This window comes from Marmota marmota, unplaced genomic scaffold (assembly GCF_001458135.2).
Source record: "Marmota marmota marmota unplaced genomic scaffold, marMar, whole genome shotgun sequence".
Taxonomy (NCBI): Eukaryota; Metazoa; Chordata; class Mammalia; order Rodentia; family Sciuridae; genus Marmota; species Marmota marmota.
Genome location: NW_025999891.1, coordinates 579,743 through 602,227, shown reverse-complemented (window position 1 = coordinate 602,227; position 22,485 = coordinate 579,743). Strand labels below are relative to the sequence as shown.

The 22,485-nt window shown below is 47.6% G+C and overlaps 1 protein-coding gene across 7 annotated transcripts in view; it reads left to right on the top strand.

The window, feature by feature from the left end:
- Positions 1-22,485, top strand: part of Rap1gap2 (RAP1 GTPase activating protein 2) — a 222,343-nt gene that overhangs the window by 18,969 nt on the left and 180,889 nt on the right. For 4 of the 7 annotated variants that reach the window (XM_048792832.1, XM_048792815.1, XM_048792854.1 and 1 more), the window contains one exon: positions 19,416-19,451. In XM_048792832.1, coding sequence (XP_048648789.1) covers positions 19,429-19,451 — 23 coding nt within the window. In that variant the 5' untranslated portion in view covers positions 19,416-19,428. Of the gene's footprint in view, positions 1-15,343; positions 15,499-19,014; positions 19,056-19,415; positions 19,452-22,485 lie in introns of those variants that run through there. The other 3 variants (XM_048792816.1, XM_048792847.1, XM_048792818.1) reach the window with 3 other exon arrangements.

The window sequence follows — 22,485 nt, the reverse complement described above, 5'->3', positions numbered from 1 at the left end:
TCTGGCTGTGGCATGAGGGAGGGGAGTGCGGGGGGGGGGGGCGGTGCGGGCAGGAGAGGAGTAAACAGAAAGCTCACACAGCTGTCTGGGGCTGGGAGACAGGGAGTGACTCAGGGCCTGTGAGGTCCTGGGTTGTGATTTTCCTCAGGAAAGTCCTAGCACATCTTTGTGACTTGGGCAGGAGTTGGGGAAGGCTCTGCCCTTGCCTCCTAGCAAGGGTACTAGGTTTCCTCAGTCCAAGGGTGGCAAAGGGTATCTGCTAAATCTGGCTGCATGGGCTTTGGGAAACTGCTGGAGGTCCCTTCTGTGCCAGATGTTGAGAACTGGGGGAGGGATGGGCCTTGAAGGGCCTGATTGGGGGGGGATGGGGGACTGGAGCTGAAGACCTTCTGTGGTTGTTGCTTCTGGGTGGAGGCAGATGCTAAGATTGGGTAGGGCCAGGGCATGTCCAATGGGACATCTGCTCAGCCCAGGATATTGAGATAATTTGGCAGGACTGGGCTTCAATTCCAGAGAAGAGGATCCTCTTGAGGGAGGCACACTCACAGTCTTCTTTCCCTTTTTTCCCGTGACCCACTCTGGTCAGTGTGGCAAAGCCACAGTGGCCCAGAATGATTTAAACCTTGAGGGAAAGGAGCCCTGACATGGATGGTGGTGGTGGCAGCATGGCACGATGGTAAGCATGAAAGCTTAACCACTCTCCTGGTGACAGTGTGTTGTCACTCAGACTTGGGTTTGAATCCCAGCTGCACTACTTCCTCACTGTGTCCACTTGCATTCTCTTGGAGAAAGGCTTGTGTGCGTTTATTTGAGAAGTCATCTCAGGAAGCAAGGGGCAGGGGCAAGGAGAGAAAGAAGAGTGAAACAAGGAGGTACAATTTTAATTATCACCACATTTGATCCTGGTGGGCTCCTGAGGAGCTCTGTCAGGGAGAGAAGCAGGGAAGCATTTATCTGTTAATAGTGTTCCCTGCTGGACAGAAGTGGTTCCATGGATGTGCCTCCAGATTGCACAGGTGTGTGACTGAAGTGGCTTTCTGTGCTATCTGCAAACTTCAAAGAAGGCCTGGTTCAGGATACATGAAGCTATGTTGCATTTTACTTGTAAGATGCCATTCAGAGCCTGCGGGGGACTGGTCATTGCAGAAGTGGCTAGAGGGACTGAGAAGGTTGGAAGTGGCACACTGAAGTGTCCAAAACACTGTGTAACCTTGGGCAAGTTACCTAACTTCTCCTGATCCTCTGTTTCCTTATGTGGGTGTTGTGAGTGTGAACTAAGACTTTTTGAACATGGTGGTAATGAGTGGGTGTTTAGTGAAGGGCTCCCTAGTGAAGCAGTTCTGTGTAGCTGGGAAGATGACAGGTTCTAGTGGAGCAGATATTCATTCACTCAAGTGGAGGAGAATATAGGATAAGATAACCTCTAAAGAGTCCTCCTGTTTGTAGAATTGGGAGCTCAAGGGCCAGACTCATAACCTGGTCAGTTCCTGGAGGACACAGGAGCCCAGCAGTTGGCAGAGGAGGATGAAGGGAGAAGGCAGCTCAGAAGCAGGTGCTTGAAGGAGGAGCAGAGGGAGGGTGGATGCTGGCGTTTGGAGCTGGCAGATGGTCGTGGGCACTGGTCTGGGCTACAGTCAGTGGGAAGGACAGGGCAGGGAGGTGGGGGAGGGATGGAGAAAATACCGAGCAGGAAGGGAGAGGAGAGCCGGTTGGCAGAAGATGCTCAAGAATGATGGAGGAAGCGGGGCTCAGGGGTGAGGTGGCCGCCTTGGTGCCTGGGATTAGAGGTGTCTGGGTCTGAGGGAGAGTGACGGAGTGCAGGAGGGAAGGGAAGGGAAGGGAAGCAGTGGTTGAGGGTTAGTTGAGGGGTCCTAGGATATAAGCCAGAGCAGACTTCATATTCAAGATCCAGCACCCACAAACTTCCTCATTTGTTTTTCCAGTGTGTTCACCTGCTCCTCCTGGGCTACCACCTTCTTTGACAGGGGAGATGCAATCTGTCTGCAAACACTTAGGTCCTGTTATGAGCAGCGTCCGGAGAAGTCGCCTCGGCCAAGGCCTGTTGCCATGGTACCAGGTGGCCCTTGTTTCCCTACCCTTTCCTATCTCTGAGCAACATGCCACCCCCTCAGGAGAGATCACACAGTAGGGAAGGTATCCAGCTTTTTCTTGCTCATGCACAGGTGGTTTGGGCTGGCAATACAAAGGTCACTGTAGACCTGTAGACAAGGTCATATCTCACTGAGGCTGGTGAGGTGTGGTCTTCATTTACAGTCATATAAAGAGTATTCTGGCCTCTGCAACTTGGGGTGCTTTTTGTTCTTAGTAAGTTTAGTGCCGGGCATGGTGGCTCATGCCTGCAATCCCAGTGGCAGGTTACTTCCACAAGGCCACAAAGCTAATAAGAGATAGAGCCAGAAAATTAACCCAGATCTGTTTCTGACACTTGCTGTTATTCCCTCCCCCCTTCCCAGAGGCTGAGGCAGGAGGATTGTGAGTTCAGAGTCAGCCTCAGCAACTTAGTGAGGCTCTAAGCAACTTAGAGAGATCCTGTCTCTAAATAAAATATAAAAAGGGCTGGGGATGTGGCTCAGTGGTTGAGTGCCCCTAGGTTCAATCCCCATTACCAAATAACAACAACAACAACAAGTTTAGTTAAAAAAATAATAATACCACCCTTTCAGTCTATTCCCGTTTTAAAGTAGCATCTAGTGGATGACACGCTCTTCTTGCCCACACCTCTTTCAGAGCTTTGGTGTGTCTCCGGTGGGAAATCCTACCTCATACCTGATCTCATCCTGCCATCTGCACTTTGTGTGCACGTGTGTGTATATGTGTGTATGTGTTTTGAGTTTTTGTCTTTCTCTGTTTGCTACCACTCTTCAGGGCTTCCAGATGGGGATAAAAAGATTTCTGCCCATCTGCTCACCATGCAAAGCAGCCATAGCATCCTCCCAAGACAGGTGGGATGCCAAGGCAAGGATTGTGCTTTGAGAGACCCAGCCTGAAGTGGAGGCTGTGAAGAGCCCCCCAGTCCTGCCTAGGCTTGGGTTCTGCCTTGGATGTTGCTCTTCAGGCCAGATTACATCTCATCTCCTTCCTTAGTTCAGATCCAGGATTGCCAGTCTCCTTCCTGGATCATGCTGGCTGGCTGGCTGTTGCCCTGCTTGGTCTGGGTCAGCAGATGACGGCAGGTGTCAGCACCTGGAGGACCTTGGTACAGCCAGGGCCCTGATGGTCAGGTGACCCAGAGTAAGAGCAGGAGGGGAGTGGCAGCAAGTCAGGCCGACCAAGATGTGCTTGTGGGTATGAGCACATCTGTGCTTGACACACATGTGTGTTCCTGGAGGTCATGCTGCTCGATTGCTCTCTGTACATCTCTGTGTGGTCCCACGGAACACGTTTCTGTTTGTGCACTGTTGTGCTCTCTGGCATGTTCGTAGGTACCTTTTTTTCTGGATGCAAGTGTTTATCACCAGCTTGGCGCTCTCCAGGGTCCTGGAGGGTATGCCTGTGTGCGTGGCAGGTGCTACTTTATCCTAGCAGGGTTCCTGGCTCCCTGAGGCTCTCTGAGTCTTCTGCCCTGCCCAGTTCTGCTCTCTCTCCAGGCTTTTTAACCCTGTCCCTTCCTCCGCCTTGAGGAAGCCACTTCTCTCCCTTGAATGTGTGGGTGTCCATTGCTTTTGGGGTAGGGACTGAGGAAGGACTACCCATCCAACCTTCAGTCCCATGCTCCTGAGCTTTGAGGGGGATGGATGTGAGCCCCGTGTTAAGGGGATAAGTCAGGGGTGGCTACAGGGGCTGGGCAGAAACATGCTTCAGAGAACTGTTGCTCCTGCCACCCATCCACTTGACCCACCCTTAGTGGCCTGGGCACCAATGTTGCTGGAGGAAGACTCCCTGAACTCGGCTATGCATATCATTGATATTTATGCAGCAATCCCTATGCCAGGCTCTGGACCACATACTATACATGTATTAGCTCACTTACTCTGCAGAACACCCCTCGCTTATGAGAATAACAATGCTATGAGGTGGGTTCTAAAACCATCCCTATTTTTGCCAGGTGTGGTGATGCATGCATGGAATTCCAATGATTCAGGGGTGCTGGGGCAGGAGGATTGCAAGTTCGAGGCCAGCTTCAGCAACTTAGCTAGACCTTGTCACAAAGAATGAAAATGGCTGGGATGGTAGAGTGCCCCTGGGTTTAATCCCCACTAAATATATATATGAAAAAGCGTCCACAGCTGGGTGTAGTGGTGCATGCCTGTAATCCCAGAAGCTTTGGAGGCTGAGGCAGGAAGATTTCAAGTTCAAGGCCAGCCTCAGCAATCAGAGAGGTTCTAAGCAACTTAGAGAGGTCCTGTCTCAAAATAAAAAAGGGGTGGGATGTGGCTCAGTAGTTGAGCATCCCTGGATTAAATCCCCAGTAAAAAAAAAGGGGGGGGGAAATCCCTATATTACGAGTGAGTGGAGGTTACTTCCACAAGGCCACAAAGCTAATAAGTGATAGAGCCAGAAAATTAACCCAGATTTGTTTCTGATACTTGCTGTTATTCCCTCCCTTCTTCCCTATTTGCATCCATCTTGTCCTTGCCATCTCCTCCTCAGACAGACTGTCCCCTCTAAACAGGCCTTCTCAATCTGGTCCCCTTTGGGTCATATCTCCTTATTGTGAATATATGCCTAATGTTATCCCTCTTTTATCTCTTGCCTCCTCATCCCTCAGCCAGAGTCTGCCTGTCTGTTCATTTAAATATCCTCAGAATGAACAGGGAGCCTAGAACATAGTAGAGATGTAATAAAGATTTGATGAATTAATAGATGAAGATAGATTGGACTCCAGGCCCAAGCTCTAGACCCTTCTTTTGTACTGTCTCTCATAGCAGGAATCACTGCAGAAGGGCCAGAGGCACAGGTTCTTGCTTGGTTCAAGTCCTGGCTCTGTCACTGTTCCAGGTAGCTAATGCTGCATAATAAACCATCCAGAAACTTATGGCTTATAACTATAGGAACCTTTATTTTGCCTATGAATTTGCAGTCTGAACAGGGCTTGGTGGGTATAACTAATATCTTCTCCATTCAGTGTAATCCTGGGTTGTTCAAGTAGAATCAGCCAAAGGCTGTTATTCAGGTCTGGCATTTGAAGCTGGCTCTTGGCTTAGGGTCTTGGTTCCCTTTATGTGTTCCACTTGTATGTTAGTATGGGCTTCCTCTCATCATGGTGACTGAGAAAAGGGATAAATATTCCGAGAGACAGAGAGAGAGAGAGAGAGAGAGAGAGAGAGAGAGAGAGACAGGCAGAAACTATTTCATGCTTTCTTTTCTTCTTTCTTTTTTTTTTTTGCAATACTGAAGATTGAACCCAGGGCTGCTTTACCACTGAGCTGTTAAATCCCAGACCCTTTGAGACAGGATCTCGCTAAGTTGCATAGGGCTTCACTAAGTGGCCGAGGCTGGCCTTGAACTTGTGATCCTCACGCCTCAACCTCCTGAGTTGTTGGGATTACAGGTGTGCCTGGTTATTTTATGTTCTTACTTAGCCTTGGAAATGGTGCAGCCTCACTTCTGTCATACTCACAGACCCTCATAGATCCAAGGGGGAACAAACAGACTCCATCTCTCAATGGAGGGGTGTCAACATCACATGATAAGAAGAGCACATGGGATGAGAGATAAAGTATGGATGGCATGAAAAATACAATCTTCGGAAAATACAGTTCAAGTCATTTACTTGGATTGTGATCTTTAGGATATTACTAAGTCATCTGGGAAATGGAGACACTATCAGTATGTGATTTTTACCCCATAAAGTTCTTCCTTTATCAGTAGTACTTTTTATCCACAGATACCCCTGGCCATGGGGGAGCCTTTGGCCAGGTTTTCTTTTCTTCTGTTTTTTTTTTCTTTCACACATTTCAAGTTTAGTTTTTGCATTTGAATAATGGGAAATGAAACTTTTCCCTTGGTCCAGGTTTTCATCAAACTATAAGGTCTGCCCCAATTCCTCTCTTATTGTTGTATAATATGGGAAGCACTTTACTATACAGAACCCTCCCAAGTATGATACCTGTAATGGGGAGGGAAGGGAGAACCTGCATGGAAAAGGCCTTTTCTGTCTCAATTTATTGTCTCATTCCAAGTTAGCCCTGCTTGCTTCCGATGGACAAGGGTCAGGTGTTGATACAGATGTCTCGAGGCTGGGGCTCTAGCAGAACTATTCTGGTCTGGGGCTGGGGTAAGCCCTACTAGCTCCCTCATCTTTATCCAGGGAAATCAGATCAGATGAATGAATCATGAACATTCTGTTTTTGAGTTGCGAGCCTTTTTTTTTTCCCCAAATGTCTGGGGAGCTCCTTGCCTCTCCTTCTGTTCCCACTGCCTGCCTCCACCTGAGTCCCTTTCATCTGTCAGATGCATGAGCCTTCAGCCAGTTTGCCAGACTTTGGAGAGGAATCTCAGGGTTTGCTTATCCTAGCCCAGATTGGGGCCACTCTTCAGCTGGGCATTGATGGGGCCCCAGGGAGAATCTTGGGGTATGATGGAGTCCAGCCTATTAGTGTCTCACCTCCAATCTCTTCTCTGCTAGGAGTCTTCCCTACAAGAATGGCAAAAGGGTTCAAAGAAGGTGCTCTAGGTTTGAATTCTGCTACTGACACCCACAAGTCCTGTGACCTCTGAAGCTCCAGTTCCTCAACAGGAAAGTGAATATGGTTGTGGGAAGGGTCAAATGAAATAGAAAGTATGACCTCTCTGATTCATGGGAGGCTCTCCAAAAATTAAGTTATTCTGCACAGATGAAAAATTGGAGGTTGAGAGAGTTTCAGTGGTTTCCTCACAGTGACATTTAGTGTCAGAACTAAGGCTGGTTCCAACACCAGGTGGTTGTTGCTTATTTTTTGCAACAGGGAGAATTTCTCTCATATCTCAATTCCTTTTTCCAGAGGGCAATATGGCTGCCATCCTAGAAATAGAAATGGAAATTTTTTCTTCTTGCACTACCCAAACTTGCCTGTAGAGGGAGCTAATGCACACCTTCTGTCCCATCCTGTGAGGGAAGTACCCGGATGCTCTGCTAGGGTAGAGGAAGGTTGGGACTGACCCAGCTGGATGGGGGTGGGCAAATAGAGGGAGGGCAAAGAGCTGGTCCTGTGATCCCCTTTAGTGAGAATCCTTTCAAGCAGTCCCAAGTGTCCAAGCCTTCCTTTGGATAACTACAGGAAATGATAACGGGAATATCATAGTGTATTTCATTCCAGTGTTTCTTACTAGATCAGAATCATCAGGATGAGTCCCTGGTGCCATCTCAGAATAATGGAATCAGAATTTTAGCAGTCACATTCGCTGACACGCTTACAGGTTTGTGCCAGGCACGACTTTGAAGGCTTAGCATGTCTTAACTGATTTTCCTACTAATTACTCTATGAAGGAGGTACTATCATTAATTATCCCCACTTTATAGATGGGATGGATGTTTAAGGTACAGATAGGTTAAGGACCTTGCCCAAGATCATACCACTGGCAAGCTGCAGGGCTGGTGTGTGAACCCATGCTCTTCAAGCCCCAAAGAATTCTTCCAGTGCTTTTGAAACATTGATGGATGCTGGAGATTGAACCTACAGCTTACTACATGCTAAGCATATGCTGTATCACAGAGCTACATTCCCAATCCCCCAGGATATTTGAGAACCTATTTTATAACTCTGGGCCTGTCCCCTTTCTTATCTTATGCTTTCTTTTATTTGCCATTAAAGAGTATTTGTTATTATTATTATTATTTTTTCTTTCTTTCTTTTTACCATTTATTTATTTATATATATGGGGTACTGAGAATCTAACCCAGTGCCTCACGCATGCTAGGCAAACGCTGTACTACTGAGCTACAACCTTATTATTATTTTTCTAATTACAAAAGTAATTAAAAGTAAGGCTTGCTCATTTCAGAAAGCTTATGGGGAAAACAAAACAGAAGAAAAAAAAGTCATGATCCATAATCCCACCTGCTTAATACTATGGTCCAGACCATGTGATTTAGCTTATTTTATTCCACCCTGAAATTGACCTTTACTATTTTCCCATGTCATTGCATATATAGTACTTCTGCACCTACTTTATATTGACTGACATGTACGGTGTTGTAATTCTTTAGCCTGCCCTTTAAGTCTTGTTTCCATTCCTTCACAGTTTTGACAACAATGTGATGGAGAACTGGAAAGTATGACTTTGCATTTTTCTTTGAGTTTTTCCCCCTTAGGATGAAGTAGAATTGGAAATGGAATTGCTAGGTCAAAAGGCATGCATATTTTTAAAAACTTTTTATTGAAGCATAATATACCTATAGAGAAGTATACACATTTTAAGTGTACAGGTTGATGGATTTCCACAAACTTGACACATTTATATAAAAGTAACATCCAAACTAAAAAACAGGCCATGACTTATATTCTAAAAGCCCTGTTAGCATGCACATTTTTTCCCCCAAGGTGGGGTCTTATTATGATATCCAGATTGGCCTTGAACTCCTGTGCTCAAGTGATCCTCCTACCTCAGCCTTTCAAGTAGCTGGGAGTTTAGGCACATGCCACTGCACCTGGCTTGACATACACCTTTTTAAGGATTCTGATTCATATCTTCTATTCTATCTAGCAAAGTAGTATTCTGGTCCCCTTCTAGTTTTCTTATTTAGGGTTGAAACAAACTCTTTATTTGAAAGTAGAGTAGATGGCAGAACCATCTGGAATCAGTGAGAGAGGTTTGTCCTTCCTTTCGGGGTAAATACAGACTCCACCTAGGGTACAGAGGTGGAATCAGGATTGGGGTCAGTGGTTTTAAGAAGGGTTGAAAGAAATGAACCTTTCTAGCTTCTTTTTTTCTTTTTTAAAGATAGATCCATCCATTTATTTAATATTTTTTCCAAACTATAAAATACCCATGGTTTTAAAAAGGCAGCATAAAAGGACATACTGTGAAAAGTTCAATCTCTCGATATTTGCAGTTCCAGTCCTGCTCTTTAGAGGTAACCAAGCTTGGACCATTACTTATGTTTCTTTCCATAAATTTCCTAGTCATCTATAAGAAGTTACGTATTTATTTAAACTAATGGGATTTATTTAAACTATAGGGCTATTCTGGGTCTTTTTTAAAATTTGAATTTTTAGGATATCTTTCTATATTAACATATATAAGTTCTATGTATTATTTTCCATGGTTACTGGTATTCCATTGTATGTTTATTTCACAATGTAATTAGTGCCCAGAAAATGGCTATTTAGCTTATTTTTGGTATTGCTATTACAAACAATGCTATAATTAAAATATTATGATTAAATGATTAAAATATGTATGCATACATCTTGTTAGCTTCTGTCAGTTAACCTGTGTGATAAATTTCTAAAAACAAAATTGTGGACACAAAGGTGTGGGGACATAACATTCTAATAGATTCTGAGTCAGAGTTCTCCAGAGAAACAGAATAAATAGGCTATCTATACCTATATATCTATATCTGTATATATCTGTATCTATCTATCCATATATACACATACATGCATTCATACATGTTTATAGAAAGAGATTTGTGAGGGATTGGCTCATGTGATTATGGAGGTTGAGAAGTCCCAGGATCTGTCCTCTGCAAGTCAGAGACCCAGGAAAGCCAATGATATCATTCCAGTCTAAGTCCTGAGGCCCAGCCTAGGAGTGCTGATGTCAAAGAAGATCAATGTCTCAGCTCAAGCAGACAATGAATGTTCTCTTCCTCCACCTTTTAATTCTATTCAGGCCCTCAATGGATTGGATGATGCCCACCCACATTGCTGAAGGTGATCTTAGTCTACCAATTCAAATGCTAACCTCACCTAGAAATATCCTCATGGGCACACCCTGACATACTGCTTTACCAGCTCTCTGGACATCTCTTAGTCCAGTCAAGTTGACACATAAATTTACCCATCCTATACTCTAATGATTTGCCTGTTTCCTTATATCCTCAAGGTTAGTTTTCTTTAACCTTTATTATCTGGTGGGTAAAAATGATAATACCTTATTATTGTTATTTAAAAATTTTAAATTGTGGTAACAGGGCTGGAGATGTGGCTCAAGCAGTAGCGTGCTCGCCTGGCATGTGTGCGGCCCAGGTTCAATCCTCAGCACCACATACAAACAAAGATGTTGTGTTCGCCGAAAACTAAAAAATAAATATTAAAAAAAAATAAAAAAATAAATTGTGGTAACAATTGTCACCTCTTTAGCCCACAGCCATGCATTGCTAGTGACTTGGTAGACTGGCTATACTGAATAGATAAGAAGGAAGTGTGCAATCCTGGAATGTCTGGGTTCTGCTCTTAGAACCCAGTTTTCACAAGCAGTTTTTTTGCAGTTATTTATTTATTTTTTGTCATCATCTTGCTTTCCAGAACTTATGTACTGGACCATTCATTCTGGCCTCCAAGAAGGGTACACAGAAGTGACCCATGGACTGGAAAGCACTGTGCCGATGCGTGGTGCTATTTTGTCTTGATTCTGAGGTGTGGATTCCTAACAGAGTTGGGGTTGCTGCTTTGCATGCCCACTGTGCTCTTGTTTCCCTGGAGATCACAGTGGCTTTTTCTGCTGTTGTCCTTATCCTCACCTGGCTTATAAAGGGAGTAGAGGCCAATCTAAGTCTCCCCTTTGATGAATGGTAGACTGAAACTTCAAAAGAGTAGGTGACATGCTCAAAGTAGAGCAGGGATGAGTGCTGAGCTCCATAGGGTCAGCTCTGGTACCATCATGCTGTGTGGATTGAGGAACATCTAGACTGAATGATCCAGTGCCCACTTTTCTAGGGGCATCTGTTTCCTGAACTTCCTGTAAATGTCTCATCCCCATGTCTGGAAAAGGAGCTTGTCTCATCTTTTGACTCTTACTGGTGGCTGTGAGGTCTGAGCTGCCCAAGCAGAGGAAACCACACTGTCCCTTCCTTCCCTCCTGTCCTAGGGGACTGGGCACCGAGGCCACCTCTCCTCTGATGGCAGCCAGCTTTCCTAGCTCCATCTGTCTCAAAAGCCCATAGACACTGTAACTGAAATTTTAAAAAATCATTTCAAATATTTTATATTTCATAGTAAAAGACTATTTTAAAAGTTTCTTTCTTTCCTTTTTTTCTCTTTTTTAAAGCAGAATGGTTGCCATTTAGCCCTGCCCTGGGACTGGGGCTGGGGCAGGGGCCTTGGCTGGAACTTGTGCCCTAGGCTAGTCCTCCAGGAACACCTGCGGGTTCCACCAGGAGAGCTGGGCCTTGTGACTGGTGACCCAGAGCAGGCTCTGGGCTGGGTTAAAGAGCAACTGGGGAGAAGGAACCCACTGGGTAGATGTTAGGGGGATTTGGCACTTCCTGTGGCTCACTTTGTAATTGTTCTGTCCTCTCTCTTGAGCTTTGCTTTCAGAGCCTTAGCTTTCCCACCTGTGAAGTGGGCATTGCATAAATTATGCATTTGTGTAGGTTTCAGAATCAGTGGACTGGGCTTGATAATGTGGCTGATACCTATCTGTATAGATTATCCTGCAGCAGTGGCTGAGGTCAGCCCTGTCACCATGGGGTGGGCTGATTGTGTGGACTGGCAGGGAGACACTCAGGTAAAAGGATACCCAGACCTCCGTGAGCCTCCCTGTCCCTATCTGTAACATGGGGATAACAGGAGACAACATCTCAATGTGGCAGATGGGTGGCTGAAATGAGCTAACAGGTTAAGTCACTGCTGACCTGCTCTGAGCTCACAGATATGGGTGCTGCCCCTGGGTCCCCTGTCACCTTAGTTCATCCTCACCTCCACTCCAATGGGCTTGCTGTTGAGTCAGCTGAGATCTGGGAGGAAGCTGCGCTGGCTCACAGAGTGCTTCCCTTTTCTCTTGGCTCACAGTCCATCCCAGAGAACTACAGCCCCCTCCTCACCCACCCCCATGCGGAAGAGGCAGAGTAAGGGGTGACAGACAGGAAGCTGAGCAGGACTGAGGCCGGAGGCGGAATCATAATACAGAGTAACTGTAACAGCTTCCGCAGCCCTGTGCCAAGTGCTTACGTTCATTGATAACCCTGTGAAATTGGCGGCAACCACCCATACCCAAGACCTACAGAGGTTCAATAACTTGCTGGAGGTCACACAGCCTCAGAGCTTGAGAGACAGAGCTGAGCAAGGCAGAATCTCTAGCAGACTCTCATCCACTTCCGGAGCTCATGGAGTAGAATGAAAAGCCTTGTGGGAACCTCCTTTCTCCCTCTTCAGACCTTCACCCTAGAGATGAAGGGACTCTGGGTCCATCTGGCCTTTCCTATTCCTGATCCCAGTGGCATTGGGGAAGTTCAGGATGCAGAGAGTTCTATTCCCTCCCCAAGTATCCTTTGTGACTGCCATGGACCAGAATCCCAGGTGGCAGAAATTAGTTCAGGATGGCAGCTTCTGAGGCCTTGAAATAAGCTCCCTGCCTACTCCCAAGGCTGCCCTGCTGCCTTCCAGATGTTTGGGTCTGGATCCTTCCTGGTCTGGGTCTCCTTATACCTGAGTGTCTCCATAGACTGTGAGGCCCTTTGTGAGGGCATCTGTCAGCCACCTCTTCCCCGGAATAGGTGTGATGGACATTGTTCACACATGGTCTGTGTGGTGGGGGCTGTGCCTCAGCCTGGGGCAAGTGTAATCCTATCTCTTTCCCTCACACAAGAAAGCTCATCAACAGACACTCCAAAGATGGGCTCATCACCAAGTCCCTCTAATTAGTAAAGAGTAAGGAATTGCAGAAGGGATTCTAAGCTCAGTAACCCATGTCACGCCCACTGCAATAACCCCTGGCCACAGCCATGAGCTGTGTCTGGCTCACCCTGGTGCTTCTTCACCTAGTGCCCTGTATGATCTGGAGGAGGTATTGGAGTTGGCAGAGGGAGCAGGCAGAGTAACCAGGTAGCTGTTCATTCTCACCTCCACTCTCACTTGTAAAGCTTTTTCTTCTTCTTATCTGTCTGTCTATATGTCCTTCCTTCCTTCTTTATGTTTTGGTATTGGGGATTAAATTAATTAATTAATTAATTAATTATTTTTGGTACCAGGGATTGAACCCAGGGGTTTTTAACCATTGAGCCACATCTTTAGCCTTTTTTTTGGGGGGGGGGATTTTATTTAGAGACAAGGTCTCACTGAGTTGCTTAGAGCCTTGCTAAGTTGCTGAGGCTGGCTTTGAACTCATGATCCTCCTGCCTCAATCTCCCGAGCCACTATTATAGGTGTGTGCCAACACACCCTGTTTAATTTTATTTTAAGGACAGGGTTGCATGAGGTTGCCCAGGTTGGCCTTGAACTTATGATCATGATCTTCCTGCCTTAGCCTTCTGAGTTGCTGGGATTATTGGCTACTGCTCCTGGTGAGCTCCTTTTTCTTTGTTAGAACTTCATCAGTAGAGGGAGAGGGGAATCTAGCTCATCTGGCTGGGGATGGATTGCTGGTTCTTGTGAACTCAGGGGTCATCTGGCTTCCAGCACCACTAAATCCAGGAGCTCAGATGATGCTTTAAGACTGGATATTTCTTGTGTTTCCCTGTCTGCCTGTTTTCTCCCATGCCCTCCTAGGGGTTGGCTTAATTTTCCTGCATTCCTCACAGCTCCAGGCTTCTGTCCTGTGGTTTAGCAACCATGGGGAAAGCTGGCAGGAGCCTCATGGGAGTATTAGTGGTCTGCTTAGCTCTTCTGAACCTGTCACTGGGACCAGGAGAGTGGATGCACTGGTTGACCCCAGGAATCCCTCCTGACCTGGGGATGAATTGAGCACAGAGGTGTTTCTCTGAGGGAGGCCAAAGGGAGGCAGGACAGGCAGGACCTGAAGTATCTGTGGGATTTGTTGAACATTTCCTGAGCATCAATGAGCACAGCAGGGGTGAGATGCATTCACTAGGAGCTCAGGGGTCTGAAGCCATCCAAACTGTGAGCCTTCCTTTTCTGGGGCATAGGTGGGTGTGGGAAACGCCTGAACCCACGACCTCTGGGCTTCTGCTGGGAACCAGGTGCCTTGGAGAAGGAAGCCAGTCCCCAGCTCTGCCCTGGGCTGGGCCCCTGAAACTGTTCCCTCAGCCTATCTGGAGTGCAGCTTGAGGCCACTGTGGTGTCCCCTGTTGTGGGGGAGTCAAGAAAATTGAAATCCTTGAGCCCTTTGTCCATGACCTGGGGATGACCCCTGGTACCTTAGCACGGAGGCTTTGATTCCCAGAGTGGCAGTTGGCCCCCAACAGGACACTGCAGGCAGGGTGGGCCAAAGGCAGAGGCCTGTGGCAGCAGCTCCAGCAGCTTCATATCCTTCTCCCCACTGCTGCAAAACAGGCTGGGTCCTGGCACCCCATCAGTGACCACCTTTCCTGTTCTCTGCTGTAGTATCTGTGCCATACCCCCTGAAGGCCTGTCATCTGTGAGCACCTACTGTGTCACTGACATGGGTAGCACTGGTGCATGCAGCAATGAGGACTAGCCCTGTGGTTCCCAAATTGGTAAGAAGCTGGGCAATGCTCTGGCCTCTGACTACATGCTTAAAGGAGCCTGAGAACACATATGTGTGTGTGTGTGTGTTTGTGTGTGCATGCGAAGGCAGTTCACAGGCACATGTGCACTCGAGTGTGTGCATGTGTATGTTGATGTGTACGTATGAGCACCTCTGTCTGTGTTTGTGTGTGCATAAGTCTATGTGGGCATTTGTAAATAATGGGAGGAGCATGTAGCTGACTCCATTGAAGTCTGTGTGAGCCTACATGTGAGCGTGCATTTGTGCACATGTGAGTGTGCCGTGATTGAACTCGAGTGTGCAGGTGTCTGATGACTTGTATGTGAGTGTGCCCATATGTACCTTTTCATCCTGTGCACATATATGCACATGTGTGTGTGCCCATATGCTGATGTGCCCATGTGTGTACTTATGTCCGTGTGTGTGGATGGTGCAGTGAGATGTGCTGAGCCACAGTGGAGCAGCAGGTGAAGGTCCCTGTCTCAGGAAGGCCCAGGGAGTGTGAGGGGCCCCAGTCATCAGGGCTCCTGGCTTCCAGCTGGGTCCCTCCGTCCCTCCCAGGCGTGGTTGTGGGAACACTTGGGCCTCCTTTGGGTTCCGGGAAACCGGGGCTGTGTGGGCCCCACTGCCGAATGTGGCAGTGGTGCAATCTGCCAGCTGAGCCCCTTCCGGAGCTGTGGGTTCCTCTGGGCGTGGGGAAGCTGCCCTTTGTGACCTCCCTTGACAGCTTTGGTGCCTCCAGGAGGGCAGGACACACCTCCTGGCCCTGCAGCCTCACCCACAGGAAACTCTGGTTGGGGGCAGGCGAGGAGGGAGGTGCCATGCCCGGTGCCCCGCCCTGTGCTGTGGCCTCTGACCCTGTAGCAGCACCACGGCTGTGGCCCTCTTTCTTACAGCCCGGGGGACATCGCTGGGAACCTGGAGCCCTGAAGCCACCACCATGTTTGGCAGGAAACGCAGCGTCTCCTTTGGGGGCTTCGGATGGTGGGTGACAGAGGAAAGGGCAGTTGAAAGGTTGGGAGTGAACTTGAAGGTGGAGTGCTATTGAGCGCCTTGGCTGCCTATGAGGAACAGGGGATCAGGTTGTGCCTGAGACCTGCGTCTGCAGGGGGCACTTTCAGAAGTTTGGGTGGAATAGGCATGGATGATCTTGGAGGCATCAGAGACTGTAAGCTTTTCCTCCCTGTCCCAGGGGCACACTCTGCCGGGGATCCAGGTCAGAGCTGGCCATCAGCTTGGGTGTGTGACTAGTTGAACATGCATGTCTCTGTCAGTATGTTCTCATCCATGTAGGTGCGTGTCTGTGATTATTTCTGAATGTGTGTGTGTGTGTGTGTGTGTGTTTGCAGTTGTGCATGTGTGACCCTGGCTGCTACTCCGTGTGGTTGTGAGTGAGGTTTGTGCCTGGCTAGATGGATGTCCCTCTGTGACCACGTGGGTACTGTGTGTTTTGGAGCAGGTGCCTGCCTGCATCTCTGGTCTCGTGTGTGTGTGTGTGTGTGTGCTCCTGCTGTGCTGTGTTGTAACCCCACAATAGGGCCTCCTCTGGGCTTCTTCCTCTCTGGGGGTCAGCTGTGAGAGGAGGGGACAGGCCTCGCTCCCCTGACTCTCACTCCATCTAACCTAAGAAGCCAGTCTGTGTCCAGTCTCCTGCCTGAACACCTTTTGCCTTTAAACTTTTGTCTGGAACATGAGAGCTTCACTTTCCTTTCCAGAGGGCCAGAAAATGGGGAGACTGAGGTCAAAGGCTTGTCTCTGGTTACCAGCTGCTGACAGCTTCTCTTCAGCTGAGGAAAAGAGCCTAGTGGTTTTTGTTATCAGTTTCCTTTCAGCTTCTGGTCCTGGGGGAGGGTGCTAGGGCAGGGTGACTGGGGTGTCCTGGTGGAGAAGATGGTGGGGAGGCACAGGAGGGCTGAGAAGGGTTGGACTCTATCCCCCTAATTAATTACATGCTTCCATATATGTGTGGCTTTTTATTTCCCTTTCACCATCCATCCTCCTGCAGGCAGGGGTTATGGGCATCCATGTTTGGCAGATGGGACAGGAGGATGAGATGGGTGGTGCAGTGTGGCTTGCCTGCTCATGGGTTCTCCTTGATACCTCGACCAAAGGCTGTGGTCCTGATGGTGGGGTCTGGGTTTGAATCACACAGTCTGCTTCCTGCTCTGGGATGGATGTGGGAGGCTGGGCTGGGATTCCTGCCTGGGCAATGGAATCATGTCTTCCCAGGCCCAACATTCTTTGCAAGGTGTGACACACACAGTGGGACTGTCATTGGAAAGCTCCCTTTGCAAGATTCAGGTCTCAGTCTGGTTTTGTCCCAAGTGAATCCCACATTCCTATGTTGCAGTGCTGGGCATTGAGACCCAGCGTTCCAGAGTCCTGAGGCAAATCTCAGCCTGTGGTATAAACTTGGCTAGGTGAGGGGGAGATATGAATGTGGCCACCCAGGGCTGCCTTGAAGGCAAAGAGGAAGGTTGGGGAAGAGACCTAGTATGTCCAGGAGACCCCATGTACTGATTACAGTGACTACTAGGCTGGGTTCCATGAGGGTGGACCCAATTCCATCTTATTCATGGTCTCTTGGACACTTGGCACGGCACACCTGCTCAGTAAGTGCTTGTGAGCTGACTAGGTGAGATGTTTTTGCATGCTTCAGGTGGTGGGTTGGGGCCCACTAAGTCTGAGGGGATGGTGGGGCCTCCTGATGAGGTGGAAGGGTAGGGCAGCAGTGTGGGCATCGCCTAAGGATGGTAGTCACCTAAGAGGGGATGTCACAGCTTTTGGGGAGCTAATTACAGATTCTTGGAGTTCTGGTCCCTCTAGACAGTGAAGAGAATCTTGGGGGCATGTTTTAAAAGTTCCATCCATCACCAGTCCATAGCCATTGGCCTCAGGCAGAATTAATTGTGAGAGTGAGTCAGTGGAGGGAGGAGGGTTAGGGACTTGGCTTCCTTCCCCAAAGCCGGTGCCCCATCTCCTCTCCTAGCCCTGCCCAAACCACACGCCCTGCTGTTCTGGGGCCACACATCAGCGTGGGAACCCTGGTGGACAGACTGTTGCCAGATAGACTAGGTTGTGGGCTCAGGGATAGGGCCTGCTGTGGCCCTGAGAGCTGGTGGGCAGCAGAGGTCAGGCTGACCAGACAGAAGCCAGGAGGGCACACACAAGGAGTCCAAGATCTTGTACTGGCTCCACTTTGACTATTGAGGAACTTCAGTGGGACACTTCCTCTCTTTGGGTCTCAGTTTCCCCATGTGTCAGTGAAGATTTCTTCCTTCCCCACAGCACAGGGCTGTTGTAAAAATTAAACGAGAGGGGCTGGGGTGGTGGCTCAGTGGTAGAGCGCTTGCCTTGCAAGTGTGAGGCACTGGTTCGATCCTCAGCACCACGTAAAAATATATAAATGAAATAAAGATATTATGTCTATATATAACCAAAAAATTATATGTATAAAATAGCTTCAACCCTGCACAGATTTTATATATATATATAAAAGACAAAACATAAGATGTGAGAGCTTATTATTAGGGTGGTGATTGGGTAATTATGGGAGGAATATTCCAGTAGGTGTGGGGTTCTGACTCCTGGGCAGATCTGGGATCTGGAAGATTAAATGGGAGAGGAAGAGGTCTTCATCCAAGAGGATGGGGCCCCAGGACAGAGTGAGGGGAAGAAACTGGGAAGGACATGGGCCAAGGACACTCAGGGTGCAGATTGTTTTGCTGTTGGGCACCGAGAACAGGGTGCTGGGAGCTTATTCAGAGAGAGAGGATCCTACTCTCAGCTCAAAGTTTCTGCTAACCTGAGGTGTGTGTGGGGAACTGTGTCCTCATCAGGTGGCCTTCTCTCTTCCTCTGTCCCCCACTGGCCTCAGCAGTCATGTGTATGGGAAGCTTGAGGCAGAGCTAAGCTGGCTAGATAGTGGTACCCAAAAGAACTTTCCAGGGTTTCCTGCATTTTGGAAGTGATGGTGATTTTGGTGACTCCGATAATGATGGGCACACTTGGGGTTGCACTGATAGTGATGTGACACCGACAGTGTTGGCGATACTGATAGTGATGGTGACACAGGTGGTGACCCTGGTGATCCTGATCTGTAAGCCGCAGGAGACTCAGACAGTGGGAATATTGACCACCTCTCTGTCTCTGGAGAGGGGGAAGGAAACTCCCTTTGCCAGCCATAAGGGCTGGCATATACAGGGGGTAAAAATAGAAGCTCCCAGCACTGCCTCCTCTGCCAGCGAGGGCGGGCGCAGGCTGGGGTGGAGGAGCGGCTGCCAGGACAGTCTGCAGCAAACGTGATCTTCCCTGCTCCCAGCTCCAGCGCTTGATGGAACACCCTTGATGGTTCTTCCTGGAGCCTGCCATTGGGTTTTGTCCCAGGGGGGAAGTCTGCTTGCCCAGATGGACAGGCAGCTCCTAGAGCAGGAGGGTCCCAGTTACTAGAAAGTGCTCATATCTTCCCAAAGCTGAAGACCAGGAGATGTGGATGTGTTGGTTGTCCTCATACCAATGAGGGATCCAGCTGGGTTACACAGGTCCCTTGTGGGGATAGGAATAATAAAGGGAGAGGCTACATAAAAAAGGGCTTAAGACCCCCTTAATGCAGATATCTAGAGTCAGACTGGGTCAGGGACTTCACCTTTCTGAGCCTGTTTCTTCATTATTAAAACGGGAAGAATAAAAGTACCCATCTTATAGGGCTATGTGTAGCCCCAGGCCTTCCAAAGTACACAGTCCTCTGTCCCTGGGCTGGAGGAGAATTGGCTCTGGAGCTGTCTGCTACAGGGCCCTGCAGTCTAGTGAGCTAGGCCCACCCTGGGACCCTTCCGCTGCAGATACCGGGTGGGAGACTTCAACCCTGCACAGATTGATGCTCTGTTTTTTTCTCTTGGCAGGATCGACAAGACCATGCTGGCGAGTCTGAAGGTCAAGTAAGTAGCCACTTCTTATTCTATAGAGTCAGAGATGGCAGCCAACCATGCTCTCCCAGGGCCGCGGTTCCCTCCCATGTTGTGTGAAACACAGTGGGGCTGTTGCGTGGTCCGATCCCAGTCTCAGTGGAGGTGGCTTCCCTGTTGGAGGAGGCTGAAGTAGGCTCTTGATTTCTGGATGTCCAGGGAAGGCAGAGTTGGGGTTGGAAGCAGGAGGGACCAGCGAGGTGGGAATGTGTACAGAGGGTGTGACTTTGAAGCCACACACTTAGTAGTAAGAAAGATAATTGTCCTTTTCTATCACTTTAATTTTTATGTGAAGACCCAGTTCCATCAGGATGTCTTTCAGACGTTTCTCGTCTCCTTGAATAATTGTGCCACACAGTTCCAGAGCCTCATAAAACACACTTGGTGTGTGTGTGTGGGATTAGCTGGTCATTGATTCACCTATTACCTAGGCACCTCTGAGGCTTCCATGGCAGAAGTCCTGCTTGGGCTTGGGAATTATCTGCCTTGTGTTACCATGTGTCTGCTTGTCTGTCTGGGGAAGCCCTATTTAGTACCTCTCTCTCTTAGATACTCTGTCGTCTCTTCCCTTCCTTATCACCTTGTTCTTTTCTCTCTGTGTTTCTGCAAACCATCTTGTCTGCATCTTGATCCTCTATATTTTTTTTTTACATATTTTATTTATTTTTTAGTTTTCGGTGAACACAACATCTTTGTTTGTATGTGGTGCTGAGGATTGAACCCGGGCCGCACGCATGCCAGGCGAGCGCGCTACCGCTTGAGCCACATCCCCAGCCCCTATTTTTTTTTTTTTTTTGAGACTTAACTCAAGTTTAAGAAACTTCTGCATCCTTCTCGTGGGGTCAATGAAGACATAATAACCACCTGCTCAAATTGAGTGAATTGAAAAGGAGGAAAATTCTAGGAGGGAAAAAGTATTGGTCACTAACTCAAAATATTCCCCTGCCACATGTGAATTAATCCTAAAAGAAAATTCCTCCAGTGAGTTGCCTTGTCAGAGGTAGCTATTCTGGGTTGTCACTGCTCATCTCTACAGAAAAGTTTCCCATTCAGTTGCCAGCACTGATTGTGTCTCCTTGGATAGAGGTCCCTGGGCAAGGTATAGACAGTCTTGAGGGTTGACGTATAAGGGGATCAAAACAAGGGGCTTCTTACTGTGGTCTGTTTTACTCAGAAAAGTGAGGGTGGGCAGTTAGCAGGGCTTGGATGGAACATAGAATGTTCCTGCCCTTTGAGGGCTTTCAGTCTCTTTGTAGGTATTATACTAGGGGTGCTGTGGAGCAGTCCTGGAAGACTGCTGGGAGGAGGTGGCTTCTAAAGCTGCAGCATGACAGTGGGGCCCCCTGTGCCTGGGTTGGCAGGGTGTGTATATTTGTGCAGTCCAGGGTTCAGGATGCATCATCTCAGGCCAGGACACTGAACTTCTCTGGGCTTCAGTTTCCATATCTTTTGTCCCACAGACACAGCCATGTCTCGCCTTCCAAGAGCTTCCCAGGGCATATCTGCATATTGAATGAGATGTGAGGCATGAAGCAGAGTTGCTTTGGGGTGGAGTAGAAGTGTTTCTTTGGGGGGTGGTCTTGGGAAATCCAGTGCAAATGCATAAGCATTTATTGAAGGTCTGTGTGTTTTAACTGGTAAATAAAATATTTATAACATGGAGGGAAACTAGGTATAAGGTAGAGTGAAGGGCTGGGGGCATGGGCCAGTGTTAGGTTTGGGACCCCGTCAGGTCCCTGGGCATATGGGGAACTGTCTGAAAGCTTAGGCCCTTGGGAAGTGATATTGAGATGATGGTTTGGGACAAGATGTGGGACTGAATTTCTAGTTGTAAGATTCTTTTGATTGCAAGAAACAAAAACCTGGTGTATTCTGATTAAGCTAAAGATGGATTTAAGCTGCCAGGGTGCCTTAGGGAACCCCAGGAGAGAAAGTGGAGCTACTGCCCAGGAGGGATTCAACCAGGAACTATCTAGTTCCCTATTCTATCAGAATCCAAGTTAGTTTCTTTGCAGAAATTGGTAAACCAATCCTGAAATTCATATGGAAACTCAAGGACAATCTTGAAAAAGAAGAACAAGGTTGGAGGACTGTACTTCTGATTTCAAAACTTATTGCAAAGCTGTGGATGGTGCGATCTTGGCAACATGGTAGACATACAGATTAATGGAATAAAATTTGGAGTTCAGAAATCCTCATATATATGGTCAAATGATTTTTAACAAGAGTGCAAAGACAATTAATGGAGAAAATAGTCTTTTCAACAATGGTGCAAGGACAACTGGACATCTATATTTAAAACCATGGAACTGGAGCCCTCTCTTGCAAACACCATATGCAGTCAAATGGACAAAAAAAAACCAAGTCTAAGAGCTAAAATTATAAAACTTTTGGAAGAAAACATAGGTGTAAATCTTTGTGACCTTGGGTAACACAATAGTTTCTCAGAAAGGACCCCAATAACTTAAGCAACAACTATAAAAATAAATTAAACATCACCAAAATTAAAAAAAAACAAACTTTTGTGCTGCAAAAGACACTACCAGGAAAGTGAAAAGACAACTCACAGAAGGGGAAAAATATTTTCAATTCACCTACCTGATAATGAACTCATACCTATAATGTATAAAGAACACTTGCAACTCAGCAATCAAAAGACAAATAACATGATGAAAAAGCGGGCAGCTGGGTGTAGTGGTGCACACCTGTAATCCCAGCAGCTTGGGAGGCTGAGGCAAGAGGATTGCAAGTTCAAAGTCAGCCTCATCAACTCAGCAAGTTCTTAGGCAACTTAACAATTTCCTGTCTCAAAATTAAAAAAAAAAAAATAGCTGGGGATGTGGCTCAGTGGTTAGGTGCTCCTGGGTTCAATCCCTGGTATAAATAAACAAACAAGAAACCAGAAAAAGTGGGCAAAGAGGGCTAGGGATGTAACTCTCAGTGGCAGAGCACTGAGGGCATGTGTGAGGCCTTGGGTTTGATCCCTGGCACCATGAAAACAAAAGCA